At 40.7% G+C, this 21,658-nt stretch overlaps 1 protein-coding gene across 1 annotated transcript in view; it reads left to right on the forward strand.

The window, feature by feature from the left end:
- The first annotated feature begins 919 nt into the window (after positions 1-919).
- rspo4 (R-spondin 4) overlaps positions 920-21,658 on the forward strand; it is a 63,643-nt gene continuing 42,904 nt past the window's right edge. The window contains exons 1-3 of the mRNA XM_039796522.1: positions 920-955; positions 4,965-5,103; positions 21,139-21,327. Coding sequence (XP_039652456.1) covers positions 5,019-5,103; positions 21,139-21,327 — 274 coding nt within the window. The 5' untranslated portion in view covers positions 920-955; positions 4,965-5,018. The remainder of the gene's footprint in view (positions 956-4,964; positions 5,104-21,138; positions 21,328-21,658) is intronic.

Consider the following 21,658-nt stretch of genomic DNA (forward strand, 5'->3'; position numbering starts at 1 on the left):
CGCCGGATGTCCCTCACCTTCCGCTCTCTGCGTTGTCGTTGTCAAAATCCCTTCGCTACAGGAAGCGAGTTTTGAAAATAAATTTGGATCATGCAACAAGGCAGGCCTGCTTGGTTCTTTTAGGCAATGATTGTAAAGATTTCCAAAGAATACGTTTACTTTATTTCCTCTCTAACTGGGACGTTTTGGGACTCATTGGTGGGATTGCTGTGGACAAAGTCCACACGGAGATACACTGGGAAGAGAAAATGAGGCTAATTTAAATAGCTCACGTTACTGTATTGTGTGATCAGTTAACGACATTTAATATTGTATGTGGCATTTTCTTTTGCGGGGTGCAAATGTTCCACCAAAACAAGTTCCTTCCCCGAGACTATTTAGCAGAGCCACCGTCGCTGCGTCCGGAGCTCAGTGTTAGTTTCCTCATTTCCCACAATGTATGTGTGGTGTAGCCACAGCACTGTGAAGACAGGTCTGGCAATGCGAGACTACCTTATAACTAGGGCCAGTGTTGGGGAGTAACGGAATACATGTAACGGCGTTACGTATTCAGAATACAAATTATGAGTAACTGTATTCCGTTACAGTTACAATTTAAATAGTTGGTATTTAGAATACAGTTACATTGTTGAAATCAATGGATTACATGACGATACTGTTTCACGAGTTTATTCACTCTGACTAAATTAAGGCAACTCTATGCATTTTCCAGAAGCCCCGATATGAAATCGAAAAAAATAGCTATTTGCGTGATCAGTCACAATGGAGTCGGAACCGGCACGACAGAGCCAGGACAGGAATAAGTTTCTATCTTGGAAATTCAAACAGCATTTCACATTAAAGAACGAACAGGGAGAATGAAATATAACTGTGCATTGCAGCCTCTGCTTTCCAGCAACCAACCTCCTTTCAGCGTCCAAATTACTCCACCTCCAACCTGAAGAAGCATCTTAAAGTAAGCTATTTTTTTAATTAGCCAAGGGTCGTCTGCTGTAGTTTTACTGGTCACCTTGCTATTTTAACATTGACGTGCGACTTTACATTCTCCTACGTGCTGATTTACTACCTGCAGAGCCGTTTAAAGACTGACTAGCCCCGTTTGACATGCTAGCTAACGTTAGCTAAAATTAGCTCGTGGTAGCAAGACTGCGGTTAGATTTTTGTAGTATGCAGTTCGGGACTACCAATACAATAATCTATCTGCTTCTTCAGGTATACATTCAGCTATTTGGAATAAAAAGAACACACCATTATAGGCCTGTTTAGTAAGCTGGATGTGATAGCTGCATTCCTACACTTATAAAACGCAATTCAATGTGGAAGTAATCCTGAAGTAATCAAAGTATTCAGAATACGTTACTCAGATTGAGTAACGTAACGGAATACAAATTACATTTGTGGGCATGTATTCTGTATTCTGTAACGAAATACGTTTTGAAAGTATCCTTCCCAACACTGACTAGGGCTGGGCGATATGGAGAAAATCAAACATCACGATATTTTTGATCAAATACCTCGATATCGATACCGCAACGATATTGTAGTGTTGACTAATGGTGCATTCACAAAATATTTACACAATGAGATTTTTGATAAATAATCATCAGTAATGTGGATATAATGATTAAGTGGTTAAAGGCAAACAATAGAACAGTTACAACAGTCTGGTAAGTTCAGAAAATGACATCACTTTACTGTAATACAGCCTTTAAAACCAGGAAAAGACAACACTTATGCCATGTTACGATATTACGATATCTAAAATGTAAGATAATATCTAGTCTCATATCACGATATCGATATAATCAATATATTTCCCAGCTCTACTTATAACTAAATTCAATAACTTCAGCATTCAAAAAGATACAAAACAGCATCAGTTGAAGAAAAAAACAACAACAAAAGAGTGACATAAAACCTTAACATTGCAATGTGGTTTTCATTTTTGCATTTGAATTGGAAGCTCACAGTCGTTTATGCGTCCGGTTTTACTGTAATGGATAAGCATTTTCACTTTAGGCTTTTAGCTGGTGCTCTTATCCCGATCAACTTACAAGGAGCAGCAGGATTTTGTGACTTTGTTCAAAAAGGTACTTCAGAGATGGATCCATTAGCTGCTGCATAGATCCAACCTGTGACCTTTCCTTTATGGGTTCTTTGTTAACCGCTAGGCCACCCTGGCTGCCGAAAAAAAAAAAAAAAAACTCCCTTTTAGAGACATGAGGTTGTTGTTCAACAGCGATGAGCATGTCATACTTTAGGCATGTGGGCATGCTGCACGTTTAGAGCATGTAGGTCATCAGGGGATACTCTCAGTTCAATAGGGCGTCTCACTAGTGCAAATATCTTTAAATGATTCCCTTGAAAAAAAATATGAAAAGCTTTTGCCGAGTTCATAAAAACATTATGAAGAGATTTGTGTAAAAGAGACGTCTGGGGTCCTTCTTCCGCTGCTACCCAAAGCTTCCTCAAAGCTGTTTTCCCTTTTCAGACTGTACGAAAACGTTTTTCTCCAGTACGTAAAACTGCATCTTTGATCCGGTAATGAAGAGTGCAGTGAGTCAGTCAGTAAATCAGTTTTTAGTTTAGGAGAAAATAAGTCTTAATAAAGACATGACATCGCACATTAAAGTGGTTCGGAATAAAAGGGAATGGAGAGAAAGGGCAAACAGCGGAGGATAACACGCAACTAAGTGTGTGAGTCAAAGTCAAAGCCACAACACTGCGACCACATGGTGGCCGCTTTTGGCCTTTTGAGCTAATACACTGAAATATATATTATGTATGTATTAAAATATGAGTGTTTTATTTATCTTGCGTTTCATGCAACTTGATGAATGATCTGGTTAGATTGTTTAATTTATTTATTGTATTTTTAGTTGAAAGAGAGTCCTACAATTGCTATTGATGTTTTAGATGCAGTAGTTAAATGTGTATGTCGGGAATAGCTGGTAAAAGAAAACAAATACTGCAAATCATTTTCATAATGAGAATGCTTGCTTTCAAGTGATATAATTTACCCGACATAATGCTCCCACGAACAAATACTGCGACATGTACGTTCATGGGAGCATCATCTAGTGGGCGGACTCGATTTTTCCGTCTTTTACATGTTGTTCTTGTCCAGCACCTAGTATTTAATATAGCATCTATCACAGACAAAGTCACAAAGTGCTAAACGAGGAAAAAAATATTTATATGATTACGATATTCATCATCTGGATGTGCGTGCTTTTGTAAACTTTTTTATATATTTTAACCAACCCTGCCTCCTTGAAAATTATGATTATATACCACTAATTTGCAACAGCAAAAACATTTTGAAAGACACATAATGCCGCCTGGATTGTTTTTTTAAGTGGAAGAGGATGTATGTAATGTATGCATTTGCCAAGTCGCAAATTAGCAAAATGTTCACTATCAGTATATTTCATTTGCAATATCTGCTTTTGGAATACATTATCCACTCGTAGCAACTAAAGCACGCTACAACTTTTCTTATGGTTAAGTTTCGGCACTCGCAGCTCTCAAAGTGTAGTCTCGCATTGCCAGACCTTCCTCCACAGCGCTGCGGAGGAGGGTCTGGCTAGTCCACACAGCATTCCCGGATGGGAGAAAAACGTGCTCTGGTTTATTGGCATTTCTTTAAACCAGTCACAATCGTCTTGGGCGGTGCTAGGCGCCGTACGGAACAACGGTGCCGCTTCAAAATAGCAGCAACAGGAAACTCAGATTGGACAGATAGTCTAGCTAGCTGTCTGGATTTACCCTGCAGAGATCTGAGGAGCAGTTAACCATAGTCCTCAGAAATCCACCAGAGTTTAGAACGCTAACACAAAGAAAGAGGAAGGTGACGGACAGTGGAATTTCCGGCAGCAACGGAGCAATCCCAGAAGTGTAACGTCGTGGATATAGACTAGGGAAAGTGAAATAAGGCTGACAGGTAGCTATAAAATAAACCTACCAGAATCCTCAAGGGGAGAGGAACCATAGATTATCAGGCAGAACTAACATATGCGGAGAGTTTGGAGAAAGTAGATTCAGCCAATGTACTTCCTTTACAGTTACTGGCCTTACAGGAAGGTTTATGATCAACCAAAGAGGCTGAGTTGTCTCGTACTTTACGCACGTACTACACAACTGAGTCTGCCTTTAACACAACCTCTTCATCTCAGACTCGTAAATCGCAGACTTCCTACGTACCTGACTGCTTACCCACACAGGCACAACAAATCAATCGCAACAAACACGGCTAGCTTTAATCAAACTTTAAACTCTCAGCTATGCTGTTCTCCTGCTGCTTTTCTTCCACTCAGCGTGCTTGAATTAAGTTTACTGACTGCCCACATTTAATAGGGTTGCCACAGAAAACCACTTTGCCCAGCATACAGGCAAAGGAAACAAACAAGGATAATAAAAAGAAGAGACTGAACAACAATAGATAGAGCCAGGAGGAGGGGGCTAAAGATCAAGCTGGAAATATGGAACCACTTAGGCCCTGAGAGCGCACCCTATAAAGGGTTAAAGATGGCTACGGGATAAGTGGAGCTCGTTTATCGCAAATTTGACAGTGGTAGTTAAATGGTGAGTTTTCCCTCCGAGCTGCCAGTCTGGGAAAGCAGACAAGGCTCTCTGCTCTCCTCACCTCCGGTCTTTCCCCACTCTCCCGTGCTCTCCTTTTCTTGTTTATGGGCGCCTGTCTCCTCATCTTAGCCCTTAAATCCTCCTCGTGAAGCAGGACAAAAAGGAGAAGAGGATTTTCTCATCTCTGCTCTCTTCTCGCACCATTACACTCTTATTTTTCATCGCCGCTTTGGGCCTGCGAGACTATCCTCTCCACTTCATCTCCATCCATCCCATCCTCTTTTAAACCCCCCACCCTGTCTTTGCCCCTTTCCCCCCTCTTCTTGTCTCTTTCTGTCCCTCGCTGTGGAACTAAAATCTTCAACCTGCCACCCCTGGAGTGCTCGCAGATGTCCACAGCCTGGCGCTGAAGCGGGCGCTTGCCAGCAGCCCAGATGCATTTGCGACTCGTTGCCATTGTGATGTCCTTCCTATGCGAGGTGATCAAAATGGGGTCCGGCGTGGTGCAGAAGCAAAGCGGTGAGTACACTGGGGAAAACAAGCTCAAAGAGGAGTGTGGGCTTGAACCTATAAAATGAGAATTTCTGCCGTCACTTCAGATATATTTCACATGACAGAACTGACTGGATTCTGTACATAATACAAAATGTAAACCTGCAGAAATGGTCATTGTAAAATGGATATACTAAAATTCTTTAACAAGTGATATGTTTACAAAAAACTAAATAAGTGTAACTTTAACATGAGGGTACAGTATATGTTTCCTATTAAATAAAGTTTAAACTAGAATTATAAAATGTGTTACTATCATTTAAGATATTTGTACACTCGACAGCAGGTGTCGTTAAAAAAAAAAAAAAGCTGTTGAAGTTGATGTTCTTTGCCGTTTATTCAACTATTATTTGTATTTAATATTGGATTAAAGAAACAGTACAGGATGTCTCCTCACTATCATTAGGAGATGTAAAAATTAAAATAACAGGCTATCAAGGTTTTATTTCTCGGATATAATACAGGATATATGACGTTAAATGAAGGGGTTGATGCCTTGCTCAGTAGTCCTTTAACAAGAGACATTTGTCATTTTATAACAGCTTTTCCATCCAATTGCTCCAATTTCAGAAATCAAACCCTTTTATATTACTCTGTAGGACAAATTCAGTCTGGATTATTTAGAAATCTTTATCACAAATTTAGTCCCCCACTGTCTATCTATCTATCTATCTATCTATCTATCTATCTATAGCATGACTCAGTTATCAGAGGCTGAATTGTCACTCCTTGTTAGGTTCTGCACCAGCCGACACTCCACAGTGGTTGGAAATTATCCTGGAAACCAGATTTGTGGCTAATGAGTCCTTATACACCCCCCACACAGACACACAGACACTGAAAACAGTCACACAGGTATGTGGTAACCCGCACGCTCACCAGTGTCTGGCATTTCAATTCAACTCTAGTCTATTCATAGTATTAAATCATAACAAGGGTTATCTCAAGCCACTTTGCAGATAGAGTAGGTCTAGACCACACTATAATTTATAAAGACCTAACAATTCCAATAATTCCCCCAAGAGCAAGCATTTAGTGCGACAGTGGTGAGAAAAAAAAACTCCCTTTTAGGGAGAAACCTCAGACAGACCCAAGCTCTTGGTAGTCGGTGTCTGATGGTGCCGGTTGGGGGTGTGATGAACCAAGGCAATTATAGTCACAATAAAAGATAATGGAACTATGACTAGAAATAGCAGTTGTAGTAGATCATGGCGTAGCAGGGCACTGCAGGGCGTTACAGGGTGTCCTCAGGAATTTGGGACTAATAGAGGGGGATCCGGTCTCAATTACACCGTCATTTTGGCTTCTGATGTTTCCACACGGAAATAAAGAGACATCAATCAATTATTTCATATAATAGGAATAACCCATCGTAAAAATCTGAAAAAAAAAAAAAAAAAAAAGATATGACAATTGGTGAAAATTTGAGCAGTCGTAAAAAAATTACTGGTTTTAAAACTACAGAACTTTATGGAAATTCTATAACGAGACCTTTAATGTGCAATAAGTGATCGCACAAAAAACACTCCTTGAAAGATCTTGTATTTTTAGCATGGCAGTGTGCAAAGTTGAAATTAAAAATCATATTACTGTGGTCTAAAATTATACAAAATGACTTGTGAGTCTTGGGTGAAGGCATTTGATGCTAATGGATCAGAACAGCTTGAATCTAGAAATCATTTTTAGGTCTGAGGGGGTCAAATGCTTGTTGTGGGCACGACAGGTTGACCCGCTGTCAGAAACCATCACTTCACACTGGAGGGCTTTCCGTTGTCATTTTAACCTTCCCTCCCCCCTTTCTTCCGCCCCCAGTACCCCTTTTTCCCCCTCCTCACACCCCCTCTTCCCCAACTCTCCCTGCCGTTCGCCCTCTGTCACATCTGGACCTGGTTCCCTTAGCTGTTAAAACACACACACACACACACACACACACACACACACACACACACACACACACACACACACACACACACACACACACACACACACACACACACACACACACACACACAGGTTTGAAGTGTTTCAGAGCAGAACATTGAACTGTAGAGGTCAGGAGGCTGGACCCATTATTTTGCCCATTAATGTTTCTGTGAGGTTACTGTAGGCAATTGTGAGCACCTGTGAGAATTCAGAGGGAGTGAGACTTTACATTGTGGTCTAATACCTATATTGCACCACAATTAACCCAACCTAACATTCTGAAAAGTGAAGCCAGTGCTGAAGCTCCTTAAACCTGCATTCTATCTCATTTCCAGCATGGGGCGACTCCACTGGCTCCAAAAAGAAGTCTTTTTAACTATAGAAGTCTATGGGGAAATGAGCCTACTTCTCACTTGATTTATTACCTCAGTAAACATTTTAGTGTATGCTCTCAATCGCTAGTTTCTAGTAGTATTCTTCAATACAGTAGGATGTTCATTTAGTAAATTATGGTCCCATTTATTTTAAAATAGAAGATAAAACAGGACATGCTTTAGGGGCGTGGCTACACGCCGACCTGTCAATCAGGACAGAGGCTTAGCGATGCTAACCATGGCACGATGGGCATTAACATAGACCTGAACTTGTTTTTGGTGTTGTCACATTTAACTTTGACCCTCTCACTGTGTGTTTTCACTTCAAAGTTAGTAGTTAACCCTTTGTTCCCCCCAAAAAAGCGTTATGACAACCAAGCTTGCTAGCTACCGCTACCTGGTAACTTAAGGGAAAGTCTGCAGATTTTCTCTTCTGCCGTACATGCAGATGAACGGCGCCAGTACCCTGAGGTCCGTGTTTACCCGCCGGTAAATCTCCACTTGGATGACTCGCGTCTGAAGGGTTGAATATCGGCAACTTTCCCCCTTTAGCCATTTAGCTTAGCACAGCGCCATGAAACCATAAACAACACTGGCTTGGCCGCGTCTTCCACCCCAGCCCCACCCCCCGCGTCAAAAATCGCCACATCCAGTTACAAAAAAACAAAATGGTGACAAACTTGAGGCTTCAATACAGCAGTCCACAAACCAATAGGTGACCTAACTGATGCCCTGCCCACTCTTTTTACAGTCTAGGCTTTGTACCAACAATTACAAAACAGAATCTTCTCCACATTATGCCACTTAATAATCAAAAGTTGATCGTTTTTACATTTTGGACTTGGAAATAATGATGTCTTCTAGTTTAAAAGGCACATCAAAAGTTATTGATCCAGTGTTTGCAGTCTGTATTTTCTACCCACAAACAACAAAAGGACACGTTGTGTGAAGTGTGCGTTTGTGCAACAGCTCCGACCGATCGATGTCAAAACATCTGTAACTCTTATTCTTTTCCTCCAGGCCCTGTCCTGTTTGCCACCCTCTCTGCAAATATATGTAATAAGTTAAGATAAGGTAAAATCCCAAATAAACGGACTGGTTCACACAGCAACTAAAGTGATAGGGAAGGAGCATCCCTCCCTCCAAACGCTCTTTGAGAAGAGTAGTTAGTAGGCTAGGAAAATGATCGCGGACCCCTCCCATGTCCTGTATTCAGAATATGAACTGCTCCCATCAGGAAGACACTACAGGGTTCCAATTAAATACAGGAGAAGATGCCTGAATAGGTATAAAAACTCTATCATCCCTCTGTCAGTGAATCTCCTAACCTCATGGACATAGAATTGCACGTATTTGAATGCACTTTTAGGTCTGTTACTGCACTTTAAAAATTGGATGCATTTGTATGTGGCAGCCTGTATGTCCAAGACAAATGTCCCTAGGGACAAATAAAGTAATCTTGAATAGAGCTGCCCGATATGAGGAAAATATCAAATTGCGATTATTTTGACTGATATTGCGATATTATTCACGATGCTGTAGGCAATGATACATTTTGTATCATTAATTCTAATTTTCATTAAAAAAAAATTTAATTTAATTAAAATGATTATAGTGTGATTTTTGCGAGGTTCTGTACCAAACCGAGAGGTTTTCTTTACTCTGTAGGATAGGATTTGTAGACTAGGACGTCTCTGCAGCAACACAATACTTGTTTGTACTTGAACAGTTTGACACATATTTTTCCTTTAACAAATATTGCCCCCCTCCCCCCCCTGCAATTTGGATATTGCAGTAGTCTATAATGTGATTTTGATAAAATTGCGATTAATTGTACAGCCCTAATCTTGAGTACAATTCTTGATAATTGACCTAACTTGAAAAATTTGAAACTTAAAAACATAGCCCAACCGTGTGCATTTCCCAAAAGCAGAAGAATCACCTCGTGTGTTTTCTGAGGTTTTAGGTGAATTCTATTTCCAGTCAATAAGCTGACAAATCTGCTAAATGGTTTTGACATGAAGCCTTCATCAGTGCATGTGTGACAGCACTGAGCTCTCGCTTTTAAAAAAGGACACATCACCGATCTGCTGCTGTAAGAGACCTAACCTCATACCAGCCAAGCTGCATCGTAGTAGACGCGCAAGAATGAACGCTCATTATAGGCTCATCAATTCAGTTCAGTCACTTTATTATCCCAAATGGGAAACTAGATCTACAGTCGGGAGTGTGCAAGATAATAAAAAATAAATAAAAAAATAACACAAACAACGTACAAATAAACAAAAAGACAACAATACGAAGACATGAAATACAACGTTTCCTATACGCAATATATACAACACAATTTTACACAACACCACAGGAGCAATGCGCACTCAGCACATTGGAGAGACCCATCATTCAAAGTCTGGGGTGAGAATATAAAGATGCAACACAACTCCCCCGTTATTACGTGGTGAAAAATGTGTTAAATATCTTTAACCCAACTGCTATTAATTGTCCGGACATCCACACGTGTGTCATAAAGGACTGCACATCTTGTGTTATTTTAACACGTCACCCCACCTGGCACGTTTTTCTTGTTAATGTACACATTGTAGAGCATTGTGGGTATTTTGGCACCATCTACAGAAGCAGCGGCTGCTGTATGTTACTGGGAAATCGCACCCTAAAAACGGAATTCTTGCCATTTCTATAAGTGAGGCAACGTGGAGTTTAACCTTCACAAGTTGATATCCAATATAACAGCAAATCATGATGCATTACCATACAGATCCATGTACAAAATCTGAAGATTGGAATAAAAAAGGAATAAAAAAGAGAAGTAATAAATGGCCTTTTGGTCTGTTTATGTGAAAAATATTTTGTGATAAATAGGTCATTGATTTAGAAACAAGCAACATTTACAGCTGACATAAAAGGACACTCAATTCCATGAAATGCATATTTGAATAAACATTTTTAAAAATCTTATGATCATGAACATGAACAAGCCCGGTTTATCACTGGAGTACACACAAGATTAGTATTTTTTTTTTAAAGTTTTTTTTTTAAATGCTACATTACTAAAGCTCAAGATATTCACATACGACTTTCTGTCACGAGAGTACAACTGCTTTGGAGAAGCTGTAATGTGATTTGGTTATTTGTTTTGATTGTCTTTTGTTTTGCCCAAAAGGATTCTAACAGCACTTTGTCTTGGGAAAAAAAAAAACAATCTCACATTACGTATTTGGCTTTGTTTTGTTTTTTTTGCTGATGTTTCCCTGTCACAACTTGGTGGCGCGTCCATCAAACCATTAGAAAATATCATGAGACTTTATTGTTTCTATTCAAAACCATCTAAACGTTTCTCACCCTCACCACATCATGTGAATTCACTTTTAGGGTGGAATGCCCCGTTTTTTTAAATACTAGCATATTTCCCTGAAACCCCAGTGGAGCTTGTTACACCTGGTGCTTGTTAAAAACACAGTGCAATCCCATGCAAGGTCAAAGGTCACCATTTTACGCTACCTAAACCTGCCGCGCCTCTAAAAGTCCCTTAAGCCTGCAGATCGATAGCACATGTGTAGAGAAATGTTTTTCAGACAATGAGCCGAGACCGCAAAGTCAAGCCCCAAATCAGGGAAATGTGCTCCGTTCTTCTTCTCTTTACTTAGTCGTCATCTTCCCATCTCTGTTCTTAAAACTATTAATAACTCTGCCCAACTCTTCTAAACTGAGATTACTTGAAAACTTATCCTTAACATGTGTAGGGTCAAAGGTCAATGTTAAGTGCTACCTAAACCAGCACAAAACAATGACAGATTGACAAGAGAATCGCTAAAAGTTTAGGGTCTGGAGGCCCAGCAAGAGTCAAATGTCAAAGTGTGACAAAATGGGTCACTGAGTAATTGTGAAACAAAGTCTCCTTGACTTCTTATTACGTATTGTTTGTCGTTTTCTTTGGTGTTTTGGTGTTTCTGCTGTGCATCATTTCCCAGGTATCGCCTGTCATTCTAAAAACCAGTGGTGGAAGAAGTATTCAGATCCTTTACTTCAGTAAAAGTACTAATACCACACTGTAAAAATACAAGTAAAAGTCCTCCATTGAAAATGTTACTTGAGTAAAAGTATGTGAGTATCATCAGGAGAATGTACTTAAAGTATTAAAAGTAAAGAAAAATCCTCACATTTTACAAACTGGAAACGATCCAACCAGTTGTGTGATTAATGGTCTAATCATTTCAGCTGGACCTGTAGGCCGTTATATTGTTGGCTAGTTCCATTTATAATAAAACATCAAATTTTATAAACTACATGTGTTTTGTGTGCAAACATCTTAATATGTAAAGTAAGTAAAGCTGTCAGATTAATGTAGTGGAGTTAAAAGTACAATATTTCTCTCTGAAATGTAGCGCAGTAGAAGTAGAAAGTGGCATGAAAAGAAAAGACTCAAGTAAAGCACCTCAACATTTGTACTCAAGTACAGTACTGGAGTAAATGTACTTAGTTACATTCCACCACTGCTAATAGTGTAGTAGAATATACTGCTATGTCCTTTTCCATGTTTTTTTTTTTTTCTGTCAATTACATTTCTGAAAAGTTTCTGAAGGTGTGTCTGAAATCACAGGTCAGCTCCTTCATAGTTTACATTTCTTGACCGAATATGTCATAACTGGCCAACAGTGTCGGTCCAAGCTCAAAAGACTCCTCCAAATGTAGCGAGAGGTGCAGCTTGTTGTTGCCAGAAATTAGAAAATTCTTTGTTGCCCTCAGTTTCCTATGCATACTGGTCAGTGTTTAAGGTGTGTTCACGTCAACTCAACTGAAGTCCCTTTCCTACTGAACAAAAAAATATATATAAAAACTAACATCTGGCTTTTGTGTGCAGTGGGAAAGGTTACAATCGGCATTCATTCCTGGGACAAATGGCTGCGGAAGTCACGTGTTATTCATCGGCAGTAATGGAACCATGACACCCAGGTAGACGCGTTCATAACGGCGTTAAAGGCTCGTCGACGCCGTCGGTACCTTCTGAGACTCATCTCAGCCACTCCCGTCTGTCTTTGTGCAAGCAGTTCCAAATTAGTCGGCACCGAGTTTAAAAGAGAAACTAAATAGGTCACGGATGTAAAAAAGAAGCATCCACCGTAACATTTACACTGGCCTCCACGCTGCTTTCTACGGTTTACTAACCCTATATTCTAGAGTGTTTCTGGCACCAGAAAATAATGGCAATGGGAAAGGAGTCTATTTTTAGCGGGTTTTTACTGAATTTAAAAATATACACGCTAATTTTGGTGGGATTTAAAACAATGCTGTGTAGGCTACTAGTTGAACCAGATTTCTATCAGAACAAGCACATGTTCAACTAAACTTCAGCTTAAAGGAATACGCCACCGTTTGTTGAAATAGGGCTTATCACGGTCTACCCTGGCTGTAGATAGGTGGGCCGATGCATTTTTTGTCTCAGTGCAAGTAATTAGGTTGTTTTTTTTGTCTTTTGTTGGCTCACTTTTACTCACAACATGCTAACCGGCAACAGAGGATTCCATTCACTACGCTAAGCTAACTAGCGGTGGTGCTGCCGGTGTTACACCGGACTAAAACAATGCATGCACAAAAAATGCGTTGGCCCACCTATCTACAGCTAGGGGAGACTGTGATAAGCCCTATTTCAACAAACGGTGGCGTACCCTTTAACCATAGCCTTTACATTACTGGCAAACTGGCATGTCTTGCCTTCAGGGGAGGGGGGGGCAAGGGTGGCCAGCGCCCCCGTAATATTAAGCCTTGACCCCTCTTTGGCCCCCCTAACTGTGGCAAATATTTTTATACATTTTTAACCCCACCTTTATCCCCAAAGAGGGGACATTATTCATGTGGACTGATACATCAAATGTAGGTTAAGACTGATTGAGTATTCTTGTGTTTATTGTTATATGTGTATCGTTAGTCTTGTGTAGAACCAAACCTTTGGAGGGTTGGTGGTATGTAACGCTCATGCTTAACATATTTGGTACCCCTAAAATCGCATGTGGCCCCAGCCTGGCCCCTCCATTTGAAATGGTCTAGCTGTCTGACTGCTTCTACTGCTGCTTGTTGTGTTTGTCAGCTGTAGTCTCGCTTTGCCAGACCATCCACACGCTGCGGAGCGGAGGAGGGTCTGACTAGTCCACACAGCATTCTGGGATGGAAGAACAACTTGCTCTGGTTTATTGGCATTTCTTTAAACCAATCACAATGGTCCTGGGCGGTGCTAAGCTCCGCACGGAGCCGCTGCAAAATAGTTGTGCAACAGAAACCTCAGATTGGACAGATAGTCTAGCTAGCTGTCTGGATTTACCCTGCAGAGACCTGAGGAGCAGTCAAACATAGTCCTCGTGAATCCGCCGGAGTTTAAAATGAAAAAGGAAGGAGGAAGGAAATGGACATCAGCGAAAATACATGCATCCGGCGGAATTTCCTGCAGCGCCTGAGCAATCCCGGAAGTGGAACGTCAAGGATATAGACTAGATAATTAGTAACCCTGTCTCTGGCATCAAAAATGAATCGAGAAATAAGTGACATCTTCCCTCGCAATGACACAATGATATCATTTTGATTATAGTGTTGCCTTTAAAAGAACATACATGGTAAAATATATATAAGAAATGACCCTAAACCTCAGTTAAACCAGGTCTGCAGCAGGTTTAAGTTAAACCTCAGATACATTGAGCTCTACAGGAGTCTAGGTGATTTCAATAGGACACAGCAGATGGGTTCAGACTAAACCAGAGGTGCAGTTTAGCTGAAGAGTTAATCCACAATGTCAATAATGCCAGGAATAAACAGTCACATTCATTGTTTGACATTATGTAGAGTAGTTAGCTAATGCTGGAGGTACATGTAGGGAATTTAGTTCTCTTTCCCAGGGAAAATTTGACAGGACTCAAACTGCTGATGGACAAATTGGCTGTTAAGGATTTTTATCTTTCAATCAGACCTGGACAGTCTCTGTAACACCCGACTGCTCAATACTCAGTGGGAAAACCTGCAAAGATTTCTTGGAAATGAAGGAAAGCCCTACCCTTGTAGTCCATTATTTTCTGACCTAGCACGTAAAAATATGAAGCCTAAGCGATACTCAGAGCGTTGAAAAATGACACCAAGGGGTCACGACCAACTGTCAGCATTTGACGAGTTGGGAGTGACAATGTGTTGAATCTACAGCCCCGTTACGGACTTTTACTTCAACTCTTATTTCGCTCCAAATATTACTACAGTACATATTCTATATCTGCCTACATATTTCCCAAATTGTCAAAAAAAAAAAAACAGGGATAGAAATAGTACTTCTAGAATATTGTTCTCAAGTAAAATTATTTTACTCAAAAGTAAAATCATGGTAAAAAATGTAGTTTAGTAAAGTGAAAAGTAGGTCAGTTAAAATGTACTCCGAGTTAGAAATTTTTTTCATGATGATATGTAATACAACTGTTAAAGTGCTCCTATTATGCGGTTTGGCTTTTTCCCTTTCCTTTATTGTGTCATATGTTTTTTGTACATGTTATAGGTTTACAAAGTGAAAAAGCCCAAAGTCCCCCCCCAAAGGGACTTACCATCTCCGACAGAAAACACTGTTCACAAACTGCTCCAAACAGCTCTATTGTAGTCCAGCCTTTACTTCAGAGACAAACGTGCGTCACTTTGTAACACACGTTATAATGCTCGCCTAGCTGCTAGCATGGCGCGCCCTCAAACTCTGCATCTGACAAGCTAGCAGTACTTACTGCGCATGTGCGACTCCCAACAAAGATGGTACAGAAGTGAGATGTCTCACTCTGTAGCTAAAACAGAGAGCTCAACACACAGGGTGAAAAGAGGAGCTGCAGTTCAGTACAACAAATATATGGTGTTTTCTGAAAATTAAACCACATAAACCTATTCTTGTACAACATCTAAATACAATTATGAACCTGAAAATGAGCATAATATGAGCACTTTAAATTAAAGAACACCTTTAGGCTACGAAATAAATTGCATAAAATGTCGATGTACACACAAGTGGAACAACATGAGAACTTATGTCCAAACCAACCACACATTCCATTTCTATAGACGACTTTCTTCAGCCTGTTCATACAACTAACTGATCATCAGTTATAAATACACAGCCTCCTTCCTCAGTTCAGCCTCACTCGATTTAACCAGAAGGAGGCAAAACTCCTTCCTAAAAAAAGGGCTGTGGACAACGCAGCGGGTGCAACAAGCAATATTAAGCCACATAAAATAAATAGCTGGAAACTACCTCATATAGAATCAACAGCAGAATAAAACACAGAGATGTGTAACACTCCACAGCAGCTGCAGCCACAAACACACATATTACAGCAAAGGTGAGACAGCAGAGTTTTTATATTGCATAGCACGCACGCGCACACAAAAACACACACACACACCCACACACACACACACACGTTGATGTAGTCACCATGAGAGGGAGTTTAATGAGTTTGTTGTTGTACTCACCTGTCTAGACGTCATTCTGCAGGTCTTAAGCCACAAAGTCCTCCACAATCCACCCAGTCCACTCAGCCTCTCTGTCCCAGTATAACCAGCCCACTCAGCCTCTCTCTGTCCCAGTATAACCAGTCCACTCAGCCTCTCTGTCCCAGTATAACCAGTCCACTCAGCCTTCTCTGTCCCAGTATAACCAGTCCACTCAGCCTCTCTGTCCCAGTATAACCAGTCCACTCAGCCTCTCTGTCCCAGTATAACCAGTCCACTCAGCCTCTCTGTCCCAGTGCGCTCCTTAAAGCTTTCACAAACAGCAGAACGTCCTCACACTCCTGAAGGTAAAAGTGTAAGCAGGAGTCACTACTGGAGGATCCACCATGAGCATGTTAGCATTTAGCATGTTAGCCACACCCATCATGCACCTGTTGGTCAGGCACAGCCAGGTGTGTTTGATTTGGGTCAGTTAGCATGCTTGCTAGATGGTGCATTAAATCAGTGATTAATTAAGGTAAAACGCAATCTTTTTTCTTTTCTTTTTTTTTTTACTTTGCTACAGTAATGGCATAATTTCCATTGGGATAAAGGAAGTTTTATCTTTTAGCTTAAGACAGACAGGTGGAGAGACTCACCAGCAGCTTCTTCTCTGCTGCTGATGTATCACCTTTCATCCAACTACCTGAAGTAAAAGTAAAATTACTGATATTTCTTTTTAAATACTCAAAGTACAAGGACTACACAAAAAAACAACATTGTTACAGTGATGAGAGTAGATGTAATTCGTAATTCTACCCCAGTCAAAAGTGCAGGTTGGGAGGTAGTGATTACTTCAAGTTTGAATAAAACAATAATGTGGACTTCTCAATGGACAACATCTTGTGTTGTGGCTGCATTGTATTCTGGTCTATCAAGGCTTCTGTTGGTAGAGAAACTGCTATTGCTGCCTCTTCTATGATGGATTTCTCCCTGTATGAATGAATGAAGCAGTTACTCTTTGTTGACGCTCATATTTTCATTTGATGAATTATATTCACACCCAGGAGCTGCTGAGAAAAAAACATCTCTGTGCCAATGAGCTGCTAAACTGAAGTCACAGGGGTTAAAGGGCTCTTCAGCACCTGTTGTTGATAAAGTGCAGAGTATATTTTCGTCACGGTTCCCCTTGAGGAATCCTTTAAAATAGTTTTGATCCCTAAAAAACTAAAATGTCTACAATCAGACCCATGATGCATAAGATTCTTCCAAAGCCTGCAGTGGCAACACAGATACAATAAAGGATCAGTCTGTGTGTTGCTCTGTACCTATTTCATTTACACACAGCAGAACAGAATGGCAACAGATTCATGGTGTCCACATGGCGTTTTTTTGAGGGCAGGGACTGCCCCGCTTTTCCAGCATTGGACGCTTGATGGGCTCGCCACTAGCAGTTATCAGTTTCTCTTCACTGACCACTGAAAAGCAAAAAGAACAGAAAGAACCTCCTACAGCCGCGATGGCTGCACCTGATTGGACAAACGCTTCATTCGTGGGCTGTTTGCTCCCAGATTTTAAAACGTACCAACATGGTAGCTCGTTTGGAAACATTTGCTTATTTTACGAAAATAGTCCACCAAAACGTGTTTCTGAAGGCATTTTATGAGATCGTTTTAGACCGGCAACGGTCAGTTTAAAAGGACAATTCCAACGAACCTAGGGGTTAATAACAGATGTGTACCCACTCGATCGCTCTCTGGGACATGTTTTCATGCTAATCGAATGTGTTTGTAGCTTGAAACAAGCTAGCGCGGACCGCTGATTAGCTTACAACGCTAGTATTCGGGGCACAGGGAAAGTAAAAACAAATTGCTATTTATACCACTAAAAAGGCTCAAAATATCACCACAATTCAACGGTAGCATAATGAGGGTCCCTAAATGTTAACCGAAGCATTGAGAACTTTGTAGGTGTACAGACAGTTTATTTAAAAAGATAGTTTAGAAAGACAGTAGCTCTCAAGACGGCGGCCGCCTGTATACGAGAACACGACTGTCTATCTTTTGACTATGAGTTTCAGAGAGGCGGCGGGTCGAACTGGACCCCCCCTGATTTCTATGAAGTAGCCTGGATTCAACTTAATCCAAATGAATAGAAAGTTGCTGCGACGCTACCAGAATGCATTGCGCGGCTGCTTACTATGAATGGGAAGTGTGGAAATGACGCTCGGCAGTGGACACGTACCTTCAGGCTGCACACTGTCTAGTAAAGTGTAAACCTTTTCAGTGGCTCATGCACACACGCATGCACACGTACACACACACACACACACACACAGTGAACCAGATGGAATGTAGCTGGTATGTCATGAGTGTGAACCATCCCTCAGCCATCTTTACTGAATCAAGCGCTGAACGCGGAAAACAACTGCCCTGCTCATCGCATAACAACCTAACCACAGGCAGGCTACACACACACACACACACACACACACCAAGTACCCACAGACACAAGGACGCTGGCGCCGGCCACAGGTATTTAGTAAGGATCAGACTATGCGATTGTTCAGACTCATGCAGACCCACCGCCTGCCCTTCACCTCCTCAGATTCCGCCCATCTTTCCATCCCTCTTTACTTCGTTCCATCCATCTTTCCATCCCACCTTGCCTGTCTTTCTGTTCCCCCTATATCCCCGTCACATTGGAAGCATTCCTACTTAGTCTGTTGAGTCCTGTGTGAATCTGGGAGCAGACATTGACGCTTGCTGTTATAATATAATATAATAAGACTTACTTTGGCTTAGACGTAAGCCTAACTGTCATGCTACCAAGATGTGAAATCTAACGTCAGTGAGCTGCACAAATCAGTACTGTACTCACTTTGTGTGCCAGAGGACAAGAGTGTACTTTTAATTTTTTCTCAGTATGTTTGATGGGTTTGTATTCCATGAATTTGTTTAGAAACATGCAGCTGCATACTGTGCATATGCCTTCCTATATAATTTATACTTGGCAGCAGATTTTTTTTTCTCCAAATTATTGTGAAATTAAGCATTTGATCAAAAGAATTTTTTTCTCTCACAATGCGGCTAAACTGTCAATATTACTCTCTGTGACTGGGGCTTTTTTACATGAAGATGTCAACAGGATAGCTAAAATGTGTCAGTCAACATTAATGGTTCTGTAGTAATACCAGACTAATTTTGTAAGCGAGAATCTGGACATGAATCCAACTTTAAAAAGTCTCTCATATTTGAATTAATCATTATTTCAGTCATTATCATTTATTGCCAGACCTATCTCCACAGCGCTGTGGAGTAAGGTCTGGCTACACCACACATACATTCTGGGATAGGAGAAAAACAACACTCTGGGTTGTTTGCATTTCTTTAAACCAATCACAATCGTCTTGGGCGGCGCTAAACTCCGGACGCAGTGACGGACTCGGGGAAGGAACTTGTTTTGGTGGAACATTTTCACCCCGCAAGAGAAAATGCCACATACAATAAATTAAGTTAACTGTTCACACAACACAGTAACGTGAGCTATTTAAATTAGCTGGATACATGGTTACACCTCATTAGCTCTTACCAGTGTATCACCGTGTGTACTTCGTCCACAGCAATCCCACCAATCGGTCCCAAAACGTCCCAGTTAGAGAGGAAATGTTGTAAACATATTTTTCGTAAGTCTTTACAATCATTGCCTAAAAGAACCAAGCAGGTCTGCCTTGTTGCACCGTCCAAATTCTCTTCAAAATTTGCCATTTTCAGCGTGTAGCTTGCTAGCTCGAAGGTTGTTGACGTTTCCAGTGAGAGAGGAAGGTGAGGGGCAAAGCCTGACATTCGGAGCGTGTCAGGCTTCGTCCTGGAAATGTACTTCTGTTGATTCAGACTGTTATTTCAGTGACCTGATTTTTCCTTTACAACGCAGGAAATACTGTGGCTGACGGTCCTCAAATAAATAGATGTGTGCACACGGAGAACAAAGGTCTGAAAATAAACAGCAGATTCAACAGGGAGAAAAAAGTGGCACTTATTTGACAAAGAAAGAAGAAATGTATGTGCATTGCTTATATTTTGTTAGGATAGAAAAGGAACTCTATTCTTTCCGAAATATTAAAAATGAATGAAGATTCAAGTTGTTGTGTGGTCAGCATGTTTGAAGTGGTATCCATCTCATTTTGGAGAAAAAAATTATCACTTACCACCTACCAATCCTACCTTTCAGAACAGCCAATAAACTTCAAGAAAATGCATTAAATAAAATATTTACTGCATTAACATTTTGTTTTTCAAAAGCAACTATAGTTCCACGTTACACATTTTTAAAAGGTCCCATGGCATGAACATTTAACTTTATAAAGAAAATGAAAAGTGAAAAATGAAAGCTCAGATGGGCCGATCTGGAATCTTCTCCTTATGAGGTCATAAGGAGCAAGGTTACCTCCCCTTTCTCTGCTTTGCCCACCCAGAGAATATTACAGACACAGAAATGGCACATACTAAGGAAAGCTCAATGTGGGACTGGATCTAGTGGCTGTAATTCTGCACCAAGGCTGATTTTCGGGAAAGAGACTTCAGATACAGTATTAGGGGACCACTAAGGTCTATATAAAAGAGACTTCAGATACAGTATTAGGGGACCACTAAGGTCTATATAAAAGACACTTCAGATACAGTATTAGGGGACCACTAAGGACTATTTAAAAGAGACTTCAGATACAGTATTAGGGGGCCACTAAGGTCTATATAAAAGAGACTTCAGATACAGTATTAGGGGACCACTAACGCCTATATAAAAGCATCCAAAAAGCAGCATGTCATAGCACCTTTAAATAACGTGACACCGACTCCAACACTCCAAGACAGTTCTGAATACATCTTTTTAAATAATCACTTTTTTCTAGGAGTACAGAATAATTCATTTGTAATTTCAGATTTGCCTTTGATTTTCTTGTCCAGAGAAAGACTACTGTACAGTATTAGTAGTGTTAAAAGTGGGATAGATTGTGGCTACATGTGAATGTCTTCCTACCTGCACTATCTACTCATCAGTATTTTAAGGAGCCTAGTGGTGGATATTTTGATGGAGTCCAGAAATTCTCTCTATATCTTTGAGGATTTGTGTTGTCTCCTTTCCTTCCCCATCCTCTCCTCCTCCTCACCCTGTTTCTCTTTCCGTCTTTCCCTCATCTACTTTTCTTTTCATTTCTCCTCCTTTCTTTCTGCAATCCACTCTCCTGCAGCTCACAGAGAGACATCGGAGGAATGTCGGAGCTGCCTGGAGTGTTCCCGTGACAACGGCTGTGTGCGTTGCCCCGAGCGACTCTTCCTGTTCCTGCAGAGGGAGGGGATGTCTCACCATGGAACTTGTCTCCACGCCTGCCCCGCTGGACACTACGGACAGAGAGGGAAGGACATCAGCCGCTGCATGAGTACGTTTCTCTTTCCCCTGCACACATCTCTCCGACTAAAGAGTAGGGCTGCAACTAACCACTACTTTCATTATCGATTCATCTTCCAATTATTTTCTCCATTAATCGGCCTACAAAATGTCAGAAAAATAGTGCAAACATGTTCATCCAGGTTTCTCAAAGTCCAAGGTGATGTCTTTAAATGTCTTGTTTTGTCCAAAACCCAAAGATATTCAGTTTAATATGATATATAAAACAGAAAAGAGCTGAAAACTGCCATTTTTGCATGAAAAGTTACGTCAACGATTAATTGATCATCAAAACAGCTGCCAATTCTTTTTCTATGGATCGA

This window comes from Perca fluviatilis, chromosome 4 (assembly GCF_010015445.1).
Source record: "Perca fluviatilis chromosome 4, GENO_Pfluv_1.0, whole genome shotgun sequence".
NCBI classification, from domain to species: domain Eukaryota; kingdom Metazoa; phylum Chordata; class Actinopteri; order Perciformes; family Percidae; genus Perca; species Perca fluviatilis.